We start from the raw sequence: 23,194 nt of genomic DNA, 5'->3' as shown, positions 1-23,194 counted from the left end.
ACCATTGGACAATCTTCCCATTCTCGCTGGCATCCAACCTGCTGAGCTTCGTCGTAAAGAAGCCAATTTGTCTCTCGGTTGACGAGCACTGGAGCCTAACCACCTTCTTCATCACAAGACCTACTCTCTCAAACGAGCACCCCCGTCAACTGAAATCAAAACACCAATTCGTGCCAGCCGCTCAATTTTTGATCAACGAAGCTGATGAACAAAACATCTCTGCGGCTACTTGGACGGACCATAAATGGAATTAGGCTATGAATGGAAGACAAGTATCACTAGACTCCATTCGTTCATCTCCGACGCCGACACACGCCCCACTGGCCTGACACTACAAAGACAGGAATAGGTGCGCCTCAACCGTCTTCGCACGGGCGTCGGGCTTTTCCGCTCAACCATGCACCAGTGGGTACTGGCCTCTTCCCCCTTCTGTGAATGTGGTGCCGAGGAACAGACGACATCATCAATGACTGTACCATCTTCAAGCCAAGCTAACGGAGTGGAAGATCTGCGCGTCATGGATGATGAAACCAAAGACTGGCTGCTCTCTAGTAGCCTTCCAGTGTAGTCCGGGAACATCGTGAATCTGGGGTGGTAAAAGGATAGAACCTTAATTGGCCCCAGAGGTTCACATGAAGACTATGTGCTCTTTAAAACGCAATGAGAATATTTCAATAGATTCCGAAACTGAAGACGAAATCAAATTTATGGTGAAACGTTTCATGAGCAGCTCTAAACAGATATGCACGTCCAAAAAAATCAGGCCATTCACAAAGCACTCAAATCTTCGAATAAGGACATTAAAATTTGCAAGTTCGACAAAGGAACAGCGATTCTCGACTCTTCCGATTGTTTCTCTAAATTGGACACTGATGTAAATGATACAACAAAATTTAAAGAAATCAACGTCAATACCAAAGTTCATCCCATTATTTCTAAAAAAACGTTTGTTGCGTATGTGAGAAAGTACCAAAGTAGGCTACCTTAAAGGGATACTAAAGGAAAAACCTGATTTGGCGATTGTACACGTTTGTTGTGTTTAACATGCTACCATAAAACGATTTTTAATAAAATTTTGCCCCATTGCGGTCTGATCAGCATTCTGCGCATGCTTTTGTCAGAGCTTTTATAACGGGAATGGGCGTGAGCAGCGTAGCGTGCGACTGTACAGCCTACGTCACTATAGACTAGCAATCAGTTGATCGAGCAATGGTTGTTACTACGGGCGATTTAACTGTAGGCTATGTATGCAGGTACTGGTACCGGTACATCAAAACATCAGATTTCAACATCCAAACATCAGACAGTTTGCTCAAAACATCAGATGTAGTAACGTGGCTTTTGTTATTGCTGTCGATAGTGGCGTATTCTCAAGCAGTGTTTCCACTTTTTGGTCATTTTGAAAAAATAAATGAAACATTGGACTTTGGGCCTTGCCAGTGCCATTGAAAACAAATTTTTTTTGGTAATGTTTTTTGAAATGTATTCTTGAATGTTCAATTTACTCATTTTAATGCTTAATTCCCGTTTGAAAATTTAATATGCCTTTAAAGAATTTGATAAAGACGTAACACGGAAATTGATTCCTTCATAGAACAGCCCGGGTAAACTATAGCCTACGGTTTAATCAAAGTTCACAAAGAAGATAATCGCGCTCGTCCTGTGGTAGGCCTATCACCTTATTCAATCAGTGCAGCAAGTGAACTAACTTAAGTAATAAAAATTTCCTGAAATTGACCCTTAGAAAACCTAGGCATAAAATTTCCAAAGGGACAACTATGAAAGCAACACTCTTAAGGGTTGTATTTATGGGAGCTAGTTAGAAACTTCTAGGCACCAAAGCAAAAGTTTTAATTCTTCTTCTTAGCCGTTTGAGCCTCTGGGGCCGAGTAGCAAATTTTACATTGTTAAAATTTGCTTTGTTGAAAGCAGGGATGGGGTGCCCCCAAATATTTTTCCACTCCCGCTCGCGTAGCCTACCATACCAATGGTTTGCACTCCATCCCTGATAGGGTACAGTTGAAAAACATTTAAAGTTGTTTAAAGCGAATTTGTTTTAGTTTAAATCAATCAGAAATTAAGGTCTTTATAAACGATTTAATTTAAACAAAATGTTTGAAATTTTTTGCGGTGAACACTAGTAGCCTAGGCTAAATCTGAGTGATTGATTTGAAATGCACAACAAAAACGAAATTGAAACTCCACCACAATACGAAAGCTAATGTCAAAATTTTTCTACGTAAAATTAAACTACGTTTGAGTTACATTTTTTGCGAAATTGAGCGAAAAGGTTTCTAAGAATCTGGTAGCATTGAAACAAACTGGTCGTTTCAACGTTTCGCAAATAATCAGCAATTAGTTTGCAAAAACGATTGAAATGACGGTAAAAAAAAGTTTTAACCTTCATTCCGACCTCGTCGTCGTGTGAGCCTCTGGGGCCGAGGGTCTATCCTTTTACCACCCCAGATTCACGATGTTCCCGGACTACACTGGAAGGCTGCTAGAGAGCAGCCAGTCTTTGGTTTCATCATCCATGACACACAGACTTTCCACTCCGTTAGGTGGCTTGAAGATGGAACAGTCATTGATGATATGGTCTGCGGGCTGTTCCTCGGCACCACATTCACAGGAGGAGGAAAGGTTGAGGCGTACCCATGCCTGTCTTGGTAGTGTTAGGCCGATGGGGCGTGTGTCGGCGTCGGGGATAAACGAATAGAGTCTGGTGGCGCTTGACTTCCATTCAGAACTCCATTTATGGTCCGCCCAAGCAGCCGCAGAGATGTCTTGTACATCAGCTAAGTTGAGCGGCTGGCACGAATGGGTGTCTTGATTTCAGTCGACGGGGGTGCTCATTTGGGAGTGCAGAGATCTTGTAGTGGAGAAGGTGGTTAGGCTCCAGTGCCCGTCAACCGAGGGACAGAGTGGCTTCTTCGCGACGAAGCTCAGCGGGTTGGATGCCAGCGAAAATGGGGAGATTGTCCAATGGTGTGGGACGCAGGCATCCGGTCACTGTGCGCAGGGCGCTGTTTATGGCAGTGTCGATGTTATAGCAGTGAGCACTGCGACACCAAACAGGTGCACAGTACTCTGCTGAAGAGTAGACAAGCGCTAAGGCTGCTATACGCAAAGTGTCAGCCCTCGCCCCCCAGCTAGAACCTGCCAGGCGCTTGAGTAGCGCAGCGCGGGATGTGAGTTTCTTGCGCAGTGACACCAAATGGTGGCGGTATGTGAGCGATCTGTCCAGTGTTACCCCGAGATATCTTGGTTCGGGGCAGAAGGACAGAGATTTTCCGTTGTTCTGGACGTGTAGCTTCCCGATTGTGGAGGTGGAAAGCTGCTGCCACAGTTTTGGTTTCGCTGCGTTTCAGTCGCCAGTTCTGGAGATACGCTGAGATAGTTTTCACTTTTCATGTCCTGGCTCAAGGTGTCTTCTAGATTTTTCCACGACTTTGTGGAGTGGAGAATTGCCAGGTCGTCCGCATAAGCGTATTTTGCGGAGACCGTAGTTGGCAGGTCGTGGGTGTAAATGTTGAAAAGAAGTGGAGCCAAGACCGATTCCTGTGGGACGCCGTTTTTCAGGCGTCTCAGTCTGCTTCGCCGTGAGCTACCGGTGGTGAGGGTAAAGCTTCGGTTCCTGACAACTTCCATGATCATATGAACCATATGTCGGTCAGGAAGCAGGCGAAGCAGCTTGCAAGTAAGGCCGCGATGCCATACGGTGTCATAGGCAGATGTGAGATCTAGAAAGACAGCGCCGGCCTTCTTTTTTGCCTCAAAGCAATCCTCGATGTCTTGGGTTAAGAGTGTGACCTGATCTACGGTGGATTTTTCGCGCCGAAACCCAGCTTGCTCTTTTGGAAGGAGCGGGTCGACGACTGGGTTGACGCGGGCATCGATCAGTCTTTCGAGGATCTTAAAAGGAACACAGAAGAGGGATATCGGACGACAACTCTTTGGGTCCTCTGGTGGCTTGTGAGGCTTAGGGATCGCAACTACTAAAGCTCTTCTCCAGATTTTTGGGATTGTGAGGTGGTGCAGGCAGGAAGAGAGGAATCAACGTGACCAGGACTTTAGGGCATAGCCAGCATGGAGCACAAGCTCAGGGCAGATCTTATCCGGCCCTGGAGACTTGTGTGGTTTCACTAGGCAGAGGGCGGTGGCGAATTCCTATGAAGTGAAGTCTCCAGAGATTGTTTCTTCTTGTGGTGTTTCCACTCGCCACAGGGCAGATACTTCCTTGGCAACAAGGCGGGATGCCTTGCGGTCCTTTGTCTTGTAGACCCCGTTCTGCACTAGCTGGGAAGCGATGGCATTGGCAGAAACGGGGCACTGACGAGGGGAGTTTGCTGAGCGCCCAGTGAGGTTGTTGATGATGCTCCATGCGTTGCGGCTTGAGTGTGAGAAGTCGATGGTTTGGACAGCTTCATTCCATCGCTCAAGCTTCTTTGTGTCCAGCCGCTCAAGTAGTCTGGTGGCGGCAGTGTTAGAAGCAGCACCACTTGTGGCGGCTAGGTATGAGCGATAGAGAGCTTCACACTCAGAGTCCCAGCATGTTGTGTAACTGGTTCGATGGCCACGTGGTATTGTGGCCTTTGCCGCAGTTATTATGGCATTGCAGAAATCCTGGTATGCCTCGTCTGCGTTGCATGCTTCAGTCGACGGTAACTTTGCAGCAGACTCATTGGTCAAGAGGCTGTATTGATTCCAATCGGCTTTTTTGAAGTTCCATCGCTTCACCGGTAAACTCGGGACAGGAGCCACAAGTTTTGGGGCGATGATGAGGGACGGCCGGTGTTGGGACCGCAGGAACTTCTCAAGCACACGTCTGTCTGGAAGAGAGCTGTCGACACTCGCGAAGGCCAAGTCAGGGTTTGTCCCTGTTCCCCAGCGACCGGAAGGGAAACTGGTTGGTTCCTTTGGATTGAATAAGAGGGCAAGATGGTTTGTAGAAGCCCAGTCAGCCAGCAATTCTCCCTCGCTGCTTGTGTTGCTGTAGCCCCAGTCGATGTGCTGGCAGTTGAAATCGCCAGCGTAGAGACTGGGGGAGGGGAACGTTGGCAACACTCGCGAGGGTGGGGGCTTGTAGATGTTGTAGCCTGAGATGCAAATGCACACCCACTCAATCTCAGCATCAGTTGGAGATTGGTCGACAAAGGTCCACTTCAGGCTCTCATGTACAAACGTGGCAATGCCGTGCTTCCTGCTTAAGGTAGACCCAGCTAGCGTATAGTTGGAAATGGCTAGCCTATCTGCAGAGGTGCAGTGGGTCTCTTGGAGGAGGATGACGAGTGCCCGGTTGGTATGGGCAAGCCTCCACAACTTTGATCTTGCTTGTTGTGTAGCCTTCTATGTTGAGCTGCAGAATGGTGGGGCGTCTGAACTTGTCAATTGCCCCTTGCAGCTGTGCTGTCCGGGTGGAGGCTCTTGGTTGACAAGTTTCGTTTGGCATCTGCTTGGGTGCAGATGTTACTCACAGGATGGGGCACGAGAAGCCACTTGTCGTTCATCCCGGCTTGCAGCTCAAAACAAAATGTAACGCCGCTACTTTTTAACGGGCTAACTCGTTGCTTTCCATCGACTAGTAGCGCCGATCGATTGGCGTATTGCAGTAGGAAAGCGCGCTGCTTATACAAAATAACAATGCCCATCAGTGCTAGTAGCAACCTTGGAAAGAAAATGGCAGAGAAACTTGACAGACTATCCTTCCAATATTTTAGCATGTTTTTTTATTTGAATGACGAGATGCACTGTATATGGCGGTAAAATTAGTAAGCCTAAGGTGTACGACTGTACGTATAAAGCAAAGATATTTCCAAATGTTTACAACATTCAATTGAAAACTGGTCATTAATTAAGCAATTCTTTGAAGAGAAAACACTAATACAGTATGTAGTGCCGTAACCATGGCGAGTGTAAAATACTTGCACATATTGGACAAAATAGGCAAGTTTAATTAACTTATTGGAACGTTGTTTCTTGTGAACTACAGGAAAGCATATTATTATTGCACAAAGATTTGGAAGGGCAACATAATTTTTTATGACATGTTTGAGAAAACCATAACCATTGGGATCGCTTAATGTACAGATGCGTTTCTCAAAAGCTTCAAATTAGCGTCTAAAAGAAATGACCATCATAAAAATGCTTGCGTTAATGTTCATCAATACTTGTATTCTTTAGGTAAATCGTGGCTATTGTAACGTTTACCAATTATTACACAAGACGAAAAAACTTCCATCCTTATGCATTTACTTCATTATAGATACCAAGAGTTGAGTTACATCTCCAAGTTAGAAACTCCAACCCTAAGTTTTTGAGGGAGGAGATCAGCTCATCTGAATGATTTGATGCCGAGATATATATTTATGCAGTTGATATACAGATAAAGAAAACAACGAAATATACTACACGAGTGCTACACATAAATGTAACCATATGATTTCGTGTTTTTGACGAAGATTAGTATGGAAATGTAAAGTCGATAAAGGATATAATGTGTTGAATGATTCACTCGAGATTTTGTAGCATCTGAAGCTGTTGAATAACTTTTGTCTGACTCGTTTCTCGAATTTCTCCAGCAAGAAACATTTCGTCCACGACTGTGTAGACTTTGTAAAAGTTGAAAACCAGGTCAAGCTCGCAAACATTATGGAAATACTCGTTCAGCACCTCAACAAAGTTATGAATTGCTTCGAGGTAGGCAAGGTTGTTGTCACTAACGTCGACGCATATGCAGAAGTACAAGCCTGCGTAGCGCCGGTAAACTATCTTGAAGTTCCGAAACTCAACAAAATTGGTGTGTTTCGCATCGCGGACGGTCACGACAGCGTGAACTTCCTCGATCAGCTTTTGTTTTTCGTCATCATCGAATTGCATATACCTGCAAAGCAACCGTTACAGAAACAATTGAATTAAAATTGTAATCAATTTATAAAATTCGACTAAGTTGCTTCGACATACTCAAAACCACAGTGAAGGTTTAGTACTTTAGTAGCATATTAATTGCTACTGAACAAAGGTAGATTATGAAGAGGGAATGTGAAACAGTAGACTATGTCCCATGATCAACCAGTTTTAGTTACACAGGCCATGAATTTATCTTCATGCAGAGGGTGTGGTCTGTTCGTCTGACGAAAGCCACACGTCTTATTATGACCGTACATCATTCATGTATAAGTCACTGATACAACTCTTCTGCTAGTAAAAGAGCTCTCAACTGTGGGTAAATTTCACCAGAGCAGCAAGTCATGTTGCATGACGAATATGAAAATGAATGGAAGTAAGCTAACCTTTACATCTTCGGCCAGGAGTTAAAACAAAGCAAAAAATTAACAATCCTTGTGTTGGTGTCTGTTGACTTTAACACAACAAATGGGCCACTAACGTATCGTTACAAAGAGAAAATCATATAGTCAAATCCATTTGCTGGCAAAATACCATTAAATCTTTATTCTTTCGAAAATTTTTACTAAGACTAAAATTACACAAGCATGCATTTTTTAACTTTTGTTTTCACTAAAAACACGCAAATCCATTTCTGGGGGTACTGATTCCACATTTGGCATGCTTTTTATATTAACACCAAGGTTTTGAGATAACTGTTGCACATGTTATATCGGTATCGGCGTTGGTTACGTGGGGGCAGAGAGCCGGTGCCCCATTGGGTCTGAAACAGAGGGGGATGCCTGGCCCTTTTGGCTTTTGGTTGATATTATTTAAAAAAAACTCACAATTTGTCAGTAAACTGCTGACTTTGCGCTGTTTGTGCGAATGCACAAGCTACCTTTGTTCAAATTCTACATAGACGGCTCGCCAAATGTCTTGTAGTAAACGTAGTGAGATCGTGCATTAGCAACGTTAGGTCGTTTGTTTAACGTTGAGACATGAGCTTGTCTGGAATGTACGACTTTTGACAATGTGTACTGCGTAGCCTAATAGTCTACTCCAGCGAACTTGAGTTGTAACTGTCTGTGGCCACATATTTTTTCATGCTTCATAATAAAAACAAATAAAATTTCAACAACAAAAAATTGTTTTAAAGAAAATGAAAAAAGCGCCTTGATAGCTCATTCGGTTAAGCGACCGATTATTATACACAAAAAAATGACAAATTTAAGTAAACTATGGCTCTCCAATCCATTTAGCAGAACCAACTGGGTGGAATAAAAAACAGACAACAACACCTAAACAACAAAGGGGAAGACAATGGTTTTACAGCTTTATGGGTGTGCACTTGAACAACAGACTTCAAGGACAGGACCCAAGTTTGAAGGGAGTTTGTGACTTCCTTTCATAGATAGAACGCGAATCTGTTCAAGCTATTTATCAATGTGTGAAATAAAAATTGCCAACAATATTCAGACAAGTAAAAAAAGCTGTTGTGCACTTGCTTCATCCTCTTTATGTATTTGTTTTGTGGTGATATTGTTGCTTGATTGACCGACGAATTTAAACCTGAACGAACGACATTCACAGCATTGTATTTAACTAAGTTCTACAAAAGCATGCAAGGGATTTTGCTTTGTGTCCTAAAGGGGGTTTGGTCAATGTTGCGCAATTACAGAACAACTAAACAGTGTGTAAACTGTAAAATAATGCATGACACATGTATTTCTCATTATCAGATGAAACAGATTTTTGAAATAAAACAAAAATGGCAATGCCTTCCAGAAAAAATGTGATTATAAAAACACAGCTACAAATTGAATGAGGCTGTTCACCAGGCATTTAATTAAAAAACATGTTTTACTGGTGCAAACTAAGCTGAACTATCACAAATGTACCATTCAAGATGGTACATAATCAGGGCCAGATTTACCAGTAGGCAGAGCAGGCCTAGGGCAGTTGCCTAGGGCGGCAAAATATACAAATATATTACATTGATAATGCTGTATGTGAATATAATAATTCACGACAGATGTATTCAGATATACTGTATAGCAATTAATAAATATGTTATCACATCACATACATTTATAAACAGTGCGGCAAGTCATCGCTCCCATAGTACTTCACGCTTGATTGGTTTTCAACAATATGTGCTGCTTAGCACTTCTTTTAGTTATCTGTCTCGCTTAGTATGGAGGACTAGGCTTTGTCTGTGCAGTTTTTATTAATCTTGGTTCGGTTTGTTTCACTGTTGGTAAATTTAAAGGAGCTTAGAAAAAATGTTTTTAGTCAATGTTAGGTTGATGGAAAAGTTGCAGGCTATTTTGTGTACTTGCCTTGATGCTTCAAGTATGTAAACAAGCCAAAAAGTAAGACTAGTTTACGAAAGAACTTTAGTTTCATGAAATCTTATAAAAATGGCGGAATTGAGGACAAATGAGAACAAGTGCCTGTGTTGTATCGAAAATCACAATCAAAAGTTTTTTTTGGGGGGGCGGCACTTTTCTCATCTGCCTAGGGCAGCACTTAGGCTAAATCCGGCGCTGTACATAATTTGCTTTTATTCCGACGTTTCGTCAATAGACACGACTTACTAGTACTACCCAAAGATGTCTATTTCATTAAAGTCACATCTTTTAGGTTTTCCCACACGTGAAAGTAGGCTAGTGGTGGGAGTGTAAAACAGCAAGCCTGTTAACTCGCAATTTCCGTCAGTCAACAGTGTTCTAATTTGAGACTTCAGTTCCAACGAAAATGCCTACTGATACTTGCAGCTTAGTGTTAGATAAAAACTTTCCTGGCGAGAACTGAAATTGTTTTCCCTCTTATACAGTACTTTCACAAAGGTTTTTGATATATTAACAACTTCCAATCATCTCTTGAACCAGGCCCAAATGTTTCAATTAACCTTGAACATCCAATTTAGATTATAGTTTACCAGAGTACCATATTTTCTGTAAAAAAATATTTTAAATAACTTCTGAGGTGATATCACGATAAAGCTGTGTTCTTTTCAAGAAGAGTATTTTTCTAATCATAATGCTAAAAGTTATGCAGCTTCTAATTTGTAATCAGAAAGTTGTCCTAAAAGTTAGAGCTTGACCGATACATCGGTCAGCCGATATGTATCGGCCAATATCAGGTGTAGCCGATATATTGTATCGGCTATTTTTCGCCGATAAACATCGCCCAGCAAAAGCACACTCAAAACCAGCCATACGCGCCTTTAGAAGAAACACAAGTTGCTCAAACGTGCTTGCATAGCACGAACAATTGTTGCGAGAATATAATTTCCCGCCCATTCTAGTGCGCGCATCTAGAAAATGTTAATACTGTATCCCTTAGCTTCCATTCAAGCAGGAAAACTTTCGAGTTTTACGTTGCTTCAACGATTGATGACATTGAATCATTGTAACAAAGGTGAATTTTTCGCTAAAAATCGATGGGAGTACCGGTGTACTTCCACACTAACCATGCACAACTAATTTCAAGTCTTAAGTCACAATGTCTGGCTTTGATCACCGAGTGATATTGATAAGGCAAGATTTGTTACAAAATTAGATCATACGAGTTGGCTATCACAGCAAGATGCAGCAAAATTTGTCAAGTTTTGATATTACAGTAAGAAAGAAAAGGCCCAGGGAAATTTAACTTTCGCTCACATGACATGCAAAAATAAACCCAAAGAAAAAAGCCTAGTGAAACTTTGCACAGAAGAAAATAGTAGCGTCATTGTATAAGTTTTCCGATTCGTGCCCAGAGCATTATGACGCAAGAAGCCAGACGACCTCGTTCGGTGGAAGTTAATCAGTTATGCGGCATATTAAGCAGCTACACGGCTATATATATACCGGCCGATATATATCGGTATCGGCCTAAAAATTTCACAAATATCGGTATCAGCCTGAAAAAGTGATATCGGTCGAGCTCTACAAAAGTCACTTATTAGGAAGTTTGTGGATGTGCTAACTTCTGTATATATGTGAAAAGGAACAAACAGCAGACCCCCTCAGCAATGCATTAGGTCAAGTTCATAGCAGTAGTAGTTCATGGGTCTATGTATATTGTATAATTATAAAAAAAGATTGATATATCTCTAAACAATTTTTATTATTTTGACTAGTGTTTGTTGGGGCATAAATACTACTGCATTTCCATAATAGAACATGTAAAGATAAAGGTCCCATACTCTGTTATTGAGCTTTGGTAGAAATCAGGATCTCAAAATAAGATTTTCATCATACTAGGCTTTTGGCACTAACGGGAGTTGGGTGGCCACTTCCTTTCTCTCAGCTACCTTTCCTTCAGCAACTATGCCCACCCAATTTATTCGGAATGGCCCGTTTCGGTGAGTCCGATCCCTATTCGGTGATTTTTTCAATTTTTTTTAAAATTATTGGGTACCGTAGCCTAATTATCATTGCCGTTTTAGGGTTAGGGGTTAGAGGTTAGGAACTCACCGAATCGGACTCACCGAATAGTAGCAGACCCCAATTTATTACACCCTGGGTAGAAATAAATTAATGTATTTATCAACAACCAGCTTAAGTTAGGCAATAATGTCGAACTACAGGCCTTAAAACTCGTGTTTTTTTTCCGGCAGCCATCGTGGCCAACCGAGAGCTCCTTCTCAGCAGCCAAATCTGCGTGCTTGGAGGCCAAAATACAAATAACGATAGTACAAGTAAATAGAATTAACTTGCAACAATGCTAAAATGATCACTTAGCGTTGTTGAAGTCTGGGCGACGTCCTGCAATAGAATCGTTGTACCACGCAATAACTCCTTTATCGGGATTGTAATCCGGTATTGCGGGACCATCTAACGACACTAAATTGTTTCAACTGCTCAGTAAATTGTTTCAACTGCATACCGTCTTTCATAAAACCTGACCATTTATTCCGTTATGATGTCACCATTGCGGGTATGAAGTCACTATCCCACAGCGGGAACATTTCTCAACTAGACACGTGTTTTCCTCTTGGATGTCAACTAACCTAGTTTTCTTTTTTAACAACGATTCAATGTCCGAAAACATTGAATCGACATAAAAACGACAATATTGCAAGCCGATGTAAATTAGCACTTCGGAATAACACTTTGTTAAAATAAACGTCAGGAATTACAAACAAGACTTAAAGCTGGTGATCACAGCTGGATATATTCCATACAATAGCAAATGTTCCACTTAATACAACAATGGTGATTATGACAAGCTGACCTAACTTTGCGTCACTGCTTCTAATTCCACAATCATTCTATTGCAAAATTAAATAATTGGCTAGAAGAAACCGGCGACCAAACTTGGCCGAATGAGAAGGCAGCACCGGCGGTCATTCAAGCACCACTTAGCGGCCATGGCCGCCGGCTGCATTAAGGCTTGGAACTAGGTTCACATTATTTGAAAGATAGCACATCTGCTGTACCATTATTCCACTACCATGGAACATATATATTAGGGTGGTCCCGAAAACCGAATTTTAGAAAATGCAATGTGACACTACCCTAAACATCTCCAAATGACCAAAAATGGACCCTGTAAAAATTTCAGAGAGATTGAACTTTGTTTAGAGGTGCCAGATTTACTTTGAAAATTCAGATTTTTTCCCTATGCGAATATATGGGAATTGGGAAGCTACAGTCTGTAAAACCATACTTGACACACTGAAGTTGTATTATCCAACTGTTGATATAGTTGTAGGTAATGTCCTCTTTTAAACTGGGTTAATCTGTTTTTATCAGCATGATGTTGTTCCATTTCACTGATCACCATTACTTGGCTGCCATGTTGATAGTCTTAACAGTAGATAAAATTATATCACACCAGCTACCAAAGCTTTGTCTGTAGTTGAGCAGATATTCTAGACTCAGCTAAAGCTAGTTCGATTCAGCAATACTGGTCAGAAGTCTGGTGCTTGTGTCCTAATTTTATAAGAATTGAACAAGGACATGTTTCATCTGGCTTGTCACCATATTCTGGAACTAATATTCCAAAAAGCATTCTTGACATGCCTTGGGCCATCATCTGGACCAGACATTCTCCTTTTTAAGCGATTTAAATCAAAATGGAGTTCATTGAATAAAGATGGGTATGTGACATTGGAAAAAGATGACAGCAGCTTTTCTGATGAAATTATACAGTTCTGTATCCACCATCTGCATAACAATAATCATCCAAGAGACTACCAAGAATTATCGGTCATAATCCTCAACGGAACACCACCACCTGGAATTCGATTCTGTCATCCTGGTGCCCTTCATCGTGCCAGATGGATGGCAACTGCTGTATATGCACTCAAAATCTGCTTATTTCGAATGCAGTTTGGTTTGTCAAGTTAGGAGCAACGTGGTTTAAAGCGATTTGTTCTGTTTGTTTTGAAGGTGTATGTAAAATCATGGTTCACAGCACCTTTAGCTAAATGTGCACCACAACATGACCTGGTGCTCTTGAAAACGGTAAATGAGTATGAGCAACATGATGCAGGTTTATCGCAAAAAGCCATGAAAACATTTTCGAGGCACTTGTGGTATAAGTGAAGAACTTGTGGGCCTGGCATTTTTTAATGATGCTGTTTCTGTTACTCAAAAAACGCCATGGTATCCGCGTTAACTCATCAAAGCAGTACACCTTCCTTCAAAGCGTCTTTCTCGAGTACCAGATGATATTTCATCAAAAGATCTGTCGCACTTTGTCACATCAAACACCATGAGATTTTTCCAGATTCTCAACTTACCATGTGACTTTCTGAAGGTGGAAATCACATCATGGAATGTTGATGACAACTATAAGAAAGCGCAAGCTATTGTTGGTGGGCTCCATGTAATCAATGACTTTGCCGAAAGGTGTGTTGCTTTGATGCAAAATTTTAACAATGTATTAACGAAAGATGAAGAGCAAATTCAATACATTCTGCAAGTTGTGAAACAGCACCGGCATGTTCTTCCGACTTGCAGCAAAAAAAAAATCTTCAGAAAGTGTATCAGTCCACAGACTGAATTGTATTATGTATTTATCTTGATAAAGCACTACCGGTAGTTAATCTTGTTGCAAGTTCAACTTCTTGGAGCTGGTATACAAGTCCCCCCCCCCCCCCTTGGTAACTCATGACAAAGACAGGACTCGACCAAACATATGGGTAGGGTGAAACTACTTTACCTTTGCTTTACTGTTCACACACTTCAATCCACATGTTTTGGTCAATTCCCCTTTGTCATGAGTTGCCAAGAGGGGGGGGGAGGGACTTGTATACCAGCTCCAACGTCTTCTAGTTTTCCAGTAGTATCAGTGTTACCTGCTGCAGAGTTGGATGAGAGTACAGTATTCTTACATATCATTTTTCTCATGTTTATTGTTTGCTCTGTCATGATGTGTTATGTCTTTTTAAAATACAATTGCAAATGTTACATTATCTTGGGTGGGTATCGTAAATCGCTCAATTTATTAAATTTTCACCTGTAATCTGGCACCTCTAAACCTTTATCAAAATCTTTCAAACTTTCAGGGAAATGTTTTTATATAAAAAGGAACCAACTAGAAGTGTGTGCACTACAATTTTTTAAGTTTGAAATTTTTGCATACATTTGAGGACCACCCTAATATATATACAAGACCATAAATGACAGTTTTGAACATACTCACCATTTTGCAAGTCGTGTTTTTCCTGCTCTATTTTGAATCAAGATGAAACGAATCATTTTGTTTTTGTTGTGAGATAGGCAGTTTTAACACTGAAACAAATGACACTATGTATTCAAGATGCTAACAGAAATCTGCACATACAACTTAGTTTTATGACAACAGTATTAGAAATATATCATCTATTAATCATTTAGCCTACTCTAATAGTACTGCAGGACACATAACACAAAAAGATGAGATCGATTTGCCCTACCAGCGATAGTTTGTTTATGAAACAAGGCTTTTATGACGCGGTTGAAATATCTCCATCACGAATGACACTATTTATCTACCACCATATCCAAATGACATGTGGCTATTAGGGTGTGACAGCCGCCCCATGATTTTTGAAACTTGGTTTCACAGAGCCTACCTTTTTTTTGGTGGTGAGGTTTTACCTGTATAAGATTCCTGTAAAGTTTCAAAAAAATTGGTCAAGGTTTAGAGGTGGCCCATGGCCACTAAAGTTTTTGGGGGTGAGCGATGCATTTTTAGGGGTGATTTTGCTATATCTCAGCACGTAGACATGATAGAAGATCATGCTATAGCTCAATCGATGCAGTATAGGCAAGTTTATATCAAACTTGTGAACAAATGTTCAGTCTAAAATGTTTAGTTTTTGAGTTATTTGAGAAAAACCCGTTTTTGCATTTTCGTGAGAAAAATGTTCTTCGCACCTTTTCTTCTTGGGTTAAAACACATGGAAAATCAATGAAATGATGAATTTACATGTTTACTTAATGTTGAACGAAATCACAAAATACATTTGAGAGCGAGGAACAGCGATGATAAAAATCACAATGTAAGAAACCAACACCGAGATGGATGTAAGTATTGCTTACGCTGATTGGACATAGAATTTCTGCTGTTCTCAACTACTTGAAGAATATTTTGAAATGAAACTTCTGTCTTAGTAGTGTCAATAAAGTCTTGGCACAGTTTGACACCCCTTTCTGCTGCATCATTAACAACATAAAGATTTCAAACCTGTTTCTTTGCTTCACAGTAGCTGCCGTTCTGGCACCAATCGACAACACCAACACTTAAAAAGGTCGTGTCAATCTTCAAGATTCTGAAGAAGCTCCAAAAATTTTCTCCAACTAAGGAGCTCAAGTCATCTGTTGGTTTTGTAGCAATGGAAGGAAAGGAAGGTTTGCCAAAATCACTTCCTTCTCTTTTCAAAGAATGTCCAGGATCTTCGAAGCTTGTCAGCTTTTGAACATTTTTTTGCTTGCCCCGTCAGACACACCGCTATCGAAAAGGGTAAGGGGTATAAGTTCTTCACTAAGATACCACATGTGCCCCTTTGGAGCTTTAAGAGCTGCTTTGGCCATACTGCTTTCGATTTCTTAATACTCGTTGACGTTGATAAGTTCTAGGTCCGTTGCAAGGAGCAGAAGTTGACACAAAAGCGGTTAGCCACCATGGCACATAGGAATATACAACAAGCGGAACAAATTTTTGAATTTTCTTTAGCTGTTGCTTTGAACATATAAAACCTGCAGGAAGATCTCTAGTAATAACTTTAGTGAGAAGAGCGATCTTGATGCAGTATAAAATCTTGGCCATCCATCTGGCTTTGTGACAAGCACCCGGATGTAGAAAACCTCCAAAGGTCTCAGCAAAAGCATACAAAACATACAAACAAACATACAACTCATACAAAAGCACTACTTTGACTAGCTCCTCATAATCATCCCTCACAAATCCCTGTGCTAGGACTTCATCATAGCAGATCTTCACAATCATCTCCTTCTTGATCCTCATATCTGCTGGCCATCGCTCTGATTGTAAGATGGACTCGCCTAGTCAAGCCTGAAGACAACATCCAGTTTGAGACTCTTCTATCAAAGCTCAAAATAAAAGACATCAGTGAAGTCCTCCAATTAGGCAGACTGAGATGGCTTGGCCTCGTTGAGCGCAGCTCAAGCTGGATCTCACAGGTCAGATGTGTTAATATCGCAGCACAGTGGGGTCAAGGTAGACCAAAACTTTCTTGGGAAGAACTTGTAAAACATGACCTTGTAGCCCTGAACATGGACTCTGCCAACCCAATAAATGAGGTGTGGAGGGGACGACTTCGTTCTTGACAGACAGGCCACACCCTCGACATGAGGATTAATTCATGGCCTGTATAGTATAATCAAAATCGGTAGATGATGATGATCTTTAAACTGTGACATAGCATGTGATATAAATTAGCACTTATCACCATAAAAATTGCCTTAACAGTAAACACAATGTTAGTGTTCAGTTTCTATTCTTCTAACAAAACAAAACATGAGGTAACTTAGGTTTAAACTTTGAAGAGTTACAGCTTCTGTGCTTCTCCACTCTCCAGGTGTTCCTAAGAAGAAAAAAAAAGTAAAAATGATAAAATATTCAAATCATATGTAACAATTTTTCACAAAATTTGTGCAAAAAACGAGTTTCAAATAACTCGCAAACTACACATTTTAGGCAAATAGTTTCTTCACAAGTCTAATACAAATTTGCTTATTCTGCATCGATTGAGCTATAGCACGACCTTCTATCATGTCTAGGAGCCGAGATATAGCAAAAGCACCCCAAAAATGCATTGCGCACCCTCCAAAAACTTTAGTGGCCACAGGCCACCTCTAAACCTTGACCAATTTTTTTGAAACTTTACAGGAATCTTATACGGTACAGGTAAAACCTCACCATCAAAAAAAAGGTAGGCAAATTCTGAAAAGGTCGGGGCGGCTGTCACACCCTAGTGGCTATAATAGCTGGTTATCGTTGCTAGCATAGAATCATAGATCAGTGTTTCCACTTCTGACAATTGATAAGTCCTCTTCAGTTTCCTTTTTTGTGCTGAAAAATCCCTTTTTTCTCAGTCGGAAATCCTTCAAAATATCCTTCATAGGCGAGGTTATTTTTGACATTATTTAAGTTAAAAAAAAGTGCCAACTTTAAGGTTATTTTAATCTTGATTTTTTTTTTCAGTAGCACCGGTATTTCGAAGCAACATTGTGTTTTATTAGGGTGCAACCTAGTTCGTACCTTGAACCATTCGTACAGTCAGTTCGTACCCTGAAAAGATCGAGAGAAAAAATTAAAAAAAGCCGAAGTCGCTGATCGCAGTTTAATAGCACAAAGCCGAAGTCGCTGATCGGAGTTTCCCCAAACAATTTGAAACAAACTCGAGGGTTAGCGGAAACTGTGGTTAGCGGAAATTGCGAAACTGCGGGAAAATGTTTTTGGAAACTGCGATCAGCGAGGGTTAGAGCATAGATTACTCTATGGTTAGAGTTAGGGTAAGCGGAAACTGCGGAAAAATGTTTGCGGAAACTGTGATCAGCGAGGGTTAGAGCATAGATCACTCTATGGTTAGGGTAAAAGTTAGCGGAAACTGCGGAAAAATGTTTGCGCAAACTGCAATCAGCGAGGGTTAGGGTTAGAGCATAGATTACTCTATGGTTAGAGTTAGGGTAAGCGGAAACTGCGGTTAGCGGAAACTGCGGAAAAATGTTTGCGAAAACTGCGATCAGCGAGGGTTAGAGCAAAGATTACTCTATGGTTAGGGTAAAAGCGGAAACTGCAGAAAAATGTTTGTGGAAACTGCGATCAGCGAGGGTTAGGGTTAGAGCATAGATTACTCTATGGTTAGAAATTAGAATTAGGGTAAGGGGTAACGGAAACTGCGGAAAATTTTTGTGGAAACTGCGATCAGCGAGGGTTAGGGTTAGAGCATAGATTACTCTATGGTTAGGGTTAGCGGAAACTGCGGAAAAATGTTTGCGGAAACTGCGATCAGCGGACTTCGGTTTTGAGCTATTTTTTCTCTCGATCTTTTCAGGGGGAAAATTTTAAAGCGATTGCGAAAACTGCGATCAGCGACTTCGGCTTTTTTTGTTTTTTTTTCTCGATCTTTTCAAGGTACGAACTGACGGTACGAACTGTTCATGGTACGAACTAGGTTGCATCCGTTTTATTAGAACAGTAGGCTACACAAAAGCAGCACATATTTTACAATAACATGGTTTACTTCCTTTGTTCACTGTCCAGCCAAAAAATTGCTTGTCAGTTAGTCGGTTCTGGAACATTTACCACCTCCTGGAGTCCTGGACATCAATTACCAATTGCCACTCTCATCTTTCCCACCCGGACTCCTATCCTACCCCAAACACCAAAAAGTACAGGTGGTAAATGTTCAGTAACAAATTATCCATGCATTAAGAAATTTATTTTTGTGTTTAGTTCGACTTTTCTTGATGTGCTAGCTTGTTCAACTCTACTGTATAGGCTAGGCTATCTTTTTTTCCTCTTGTCAGTAATGTGTTCACAATCATCTGAGACTGATGAAAAACTTCAGGATACTAAGCCTATTCATGATACTGACTCAGTCTAACTTACTCACTCACACAGCCTAGCTAGCTCTATTATTATTACACCATATTATAATAGGTTAGCATAACTAAGTTTTCTAAACCGGAAGGAAACTACTAGCTTAAGCTTATCAGGGTGCAACCTAGTTTGTACCCTGAACAGTTCGGACCCTCAGTTCGTACCCTGAAAAGATCGAGAGAAAAATAAAAAAAAGCCGAAGTCGCTGATCGCAGTTTAATAGCACAAAGCCGAAGTCGCTGATCGGAGTTTCCGCAAACAAACTCGAGGGTTAGGGTTAGCGGAAACCGCGGAACTGCGGAAAAATATTTGCGGAAACTGTGATCAGCGAGGGTTAGAGCAGAGCATAGATTACTCGATGATTAGAGTTAGGGTTAACCGAAACTGCGGTTAGCAAAACTGCTGAAAAATGTTTGCGGAAACTGCGATAAGCGAGGGTTAGGGTTAGAGCATAGATTGCTCTATAGTTAGGGTAAAGGTTAGCGGAAAGTGCGGAAAAATGTTTGCGGAAACTGCGATAAGCGAGGGTTAGGGTTAGAGCATAGATTTGCTCTATAGTTAGGGTTAAGGTAAAGGTTAGCGGAAACTGCGGAAAAATGTTTTCGGAAACTGCGATCAGCGAGGGTTAGGGTTAGAGCATAGATTAATCTATGGTTAGAGTTAGAGTAAAGGTTAGCGGAATCTACGGAAAAGGTTTGCGGAAACTGCGATCAGCGAGGGTTAGGGTTAGAGCATAGATTAGCCTATGGTTAAGGTTAGCGGAAACTGCGATCAGCGACTTCGGCTTTGTGCTATCTTTCTCTCGATCTTTTCAGGGGGAAAATTTTAAAATGTTTGCGGAAACTGCGATCAGCGACTTCCGCTTTTTTTAATTTTTTCTTTCGATCTTTTTAGGGTACGAACTGAGGGTCCGAACTGTTCAGGGTACGAACTAGGTTGCATCCAGCTTATCATACCTAACTGTAGTGTACGTTGAAGCTTAGTGGGTGCAACCTAATTCATACCATGAACAATTCGTACCGTTAGTTCGTACCGTACCTTGAAAAGATCGAGAAAAAAAATTAAAAAAAGTCGAAGTTGCTGATCAAAGTTTCCGCAAGGTTAGGGTATCGGAATCGGAGTATTGGTTAGGTATCGGTAGTTAGGGTATCGGAGTATCGGTATCTGCAAACAAACAAACTGAAAAGATCGAACGAAATAAATAGAACATTGCTGATTGCAGTTCCCGTTTTTCTCAAGGTTTCCGCAAACATTTTAAAATTTCCGGTAATGATCCTAAGAGTTTGCCAAAGTCGCTGATTGCAGTTTCCGCAAACATTTTAAAAGGGTTAGGGTAAGGGTTGATCAGAGTTTCCGCAAACCTAGGGTTGATCGGAGTTTCCGCAAACATTTTAAAGGTACGAACTGATGGTACGAATTGTTCATGGTACGAATTAGGTTGCATCCAAGCTCACTGAACTTTGTCATTGCTACTGGATGCAACCTAATTCATACCATGAACAATTCGTACCTTAAAAAGATCGAAAGAAAAAATTAAAAAAAGCCGAAGTTGCTGATTGCAGTTTCCGCAAACATTTTAAAATAGAACTGAATTTCCTTGAAAGTGAGAGCCTTGAAGTCATAGCCGTAGGAGAGAAAAACATTTTGGGGTAGCGGACAAAACTTTCCCAAGTTTTCAAAAACGCAATATTGGGCTACAGTACTCACAATCTCTGAGGTAGTGTACATAGTCTAAGACAGTGGTTCTCAACCTTTTTGTCTTGGTGGACCCCTTTTGGTGTCTTCGAAGCGGTCGCGGACCCCTAAAAATTTCAATTCGAAATTTTGGTATATCGCGTTTCCTTATGGAATCATATCTTACATAAGTTTCAAAGCAACACACTTAAAAGAATTTGCTGAATTCGCAACGCACTTGACGATTGATGAGATTGACGAAATTATGTTATGACTTATGAGCTATATGTTGGCACACAGGATCAAACATCGGTAAGCTATATGCTCATTTGATGTTTTTCTATAACTTTTATCAAAAGTTAATAGAATACTTGCGACTGTTACAAAGAATTTCTTCCTTTTTTCATTTGAAACCAATATTAATTCGTTATAATCACAGTCATTGCCAAACCGTGAGTGGTGATAGACTGCTGACTAACGTTTGTATTTCTAAATTAATCATTGATCAACAATCTGTTGTCTTAAAAGAATTTAGTTGAACATAGCCAACATAGCCTTATTAAAAGGTTTAAGTAATTTATATGATATTTTAGTTAAGAAACCAAACCTTTGTGCAATGTCCTTTGCAATTTCAAACGACGCACCAGTGCGTTGCGACTTACAGTATAAGAATCACTGTAGGCTAATACATAAACAAAGCACAAACAATTTTTAAATGTCTTAATTTATCCGTCATGTTGAAAACTCGGAAACTTTCGCGGACCCCCGGAAATCGCTTCATGGACCCCTTGGGGTCCGCGGACCCCCGGTTGAGAACCACTGGTCTAAGAGCTCCACACTCATCAAATGTAAGCCTAGCTTACCATATGGTAGGCTGTGACGCTACGTACTTTAGTCTACTTTGAACACTTTTCACAGTCATTTGTGTGTATTTTTTAAAGTATTTATGCTAAATATCTCAAATTTAGTCATCATTGGGTGTAACCATACAGAAAACTCGGGAGCTGGTATACGAGCAGTGCTTCCACTTCTGACAATTGATAAATCCTCTTCAATTTCCTTTTTTGTCCTGAAAAATCCCTTTTTTTCTCAGTCGGAAATCCTTCAAAATTTCCTTGATAGGCGATGTTATTTTTGACGTTATTTAAGTTAAAAAAGGTGCCAATGCAACTTTAAAGTTTTTAATCTCACCTAAGTTACGTTTTAACCTGAAAGAACAGAAAATCAGTGAATTGAAGTGGTACGGTTGGCTATTCCAATTGCTACAAACAACAACACCTTGCAGGCAGTAGCATGGCTGATTTAGTTGACAAACCCAATCTAATACCATAAATTTGACATATTAATGTCCAGTGGCATTATGGCAGGAAATATAAATAATACACCACACAAGAAGTATCTCAACACATTCACACCTGCTGTAGTATAAACACCACATGATTACATCATAGGAGCACAGTAACATTCAGTTAATACTCTTAACACTCAGACTCAGTTATTAAAAACATTAGCCTACTAATTGTGAACAGTGAACACTGGCACTGCATATGTAGCCTAAGTGGTGAAAAAAAAGGCAAAATGAGCCAAATTACACTCATTCAGGCTACATAGGAACAATAGTCATTGGAACAGATTGAATAGGTGATAATCTTGATACAAAATTAAATTTCTAAGACTGACTCTGCATCAGCGTTGCCCTTGCTGTTCATGAAATTTATTACCGACTGGTACTTCAAAAGTATGACCTGAATAAAGGTTGTCATTTTAGTTATTACAAGAAATTACACATATTTCATAACTTTATGAATCAGAACATACTGTTGAGTAGGCCTGCTATAGGATGGAATCTGAGCATCATTTTATTTCAATGTCATTAGATTTAGTGTCATTATTTCTTTCGAACATTGCCGAGACCCCTACAGTGTTTCTTGCCAAATTAAAGTTAGCTTGATGCTTTTCTGTAGCAGCGTACCGAATTAACCCTGTTTTGGTACAGTACACAAAAGTGCCACATAGGTACTTTGCAATATGGTTTGCTGTCTTTATTCAATATCCAGCCTGAAAACCGCTTGTCAGTTTGCCATCCTTTAACAAATTAATTTTTGTATGCAGTTTTGGTTTTATTTGATGCACTAACTTTATCAACTCTACATCTTTTTTCTCTGTCTTCATCAGTAACATATTCACAATCATCTGAAGCTGATGAAAGTTCAGGTCTAGGCCTATTCATGCCTATTGTTTATAGCTCAATATGTCCAGGCAACGTTGTTTTACTAGAATAGTACGGTAGGCTACACATATTTTACAATAACATGGTTTACTTCCTTTGTTCACTGTCCAGCCAAAAAACTGCTTGTCAGTTAGTCAGTTCTGGGACATTTACCACCTGGAGTCCTGGACATCATTTACCAATTACGGTGCCGGTACAACTCTAATCTTTCCCACCCAGACTCCTAACTTCTCCCTAACACTGAAAATATACAGGTGGTAAATGTCCAGTAACGAATTACCGTATCCAATATCCATCCATTAATAAATTTATTTTTTGTGTCTAGTATGGTTTTCCTTGATGTGCTAACTTGTTCAA

The 23,194-nt window shown here is 40.5% G+C and overlaps 1 protein-coding gene across 1 annotated transcript; it reads right to left on the bottom strand.

Annotated features, from left to right (window-relative positions):
• Positions 1-5,698: 5,698 nt before the first annotated feature.
• LOC145768346 (AP-2 complex subunit sigma) lies at positions 5,699-21,731 on the bottom strand. Its single transcript, XM_082579824.1, has 3 exons — positions 21,598-21,731; positions 14,527-14,615; positions 5,699-6,880 (listed from the first exon to the last, which is right to left on the bottom strand). Exons 2-3 carry the CDS (start codon positions 14,580-14,582, stop codon positions 6,508-6,510), a joined length of 429 nt encoding a protein of 142 aa, XP_082435950.1. The 5' UTR covers positions 14,583-14,615; positions 21,598-21,731; the 3' UTR covers positions 5,699-6,507.
• Positions 21,732-23,194: the final 1,463 nt, after the last annotated feature.

This window comes from Aplidium turbinatum, chromosome 4, assembly GCF_918807975.1.
Source record: "Aplidium turbinatum chromosome 4, kaAplTurb1.1, whole genome shotgun sequence".
Classification (NCBI taxonomy): Eukaryota; Metazoa; Chordata; class Ascidiacea; order Aplousobranchia; family Polyclinidae; genus Aplidium; species Aplidium turbinatum.
Note: the sequence above shows the minus strand (reverse complement) of the source record. Positions and strands in the feature narration are given on the sequence as shown.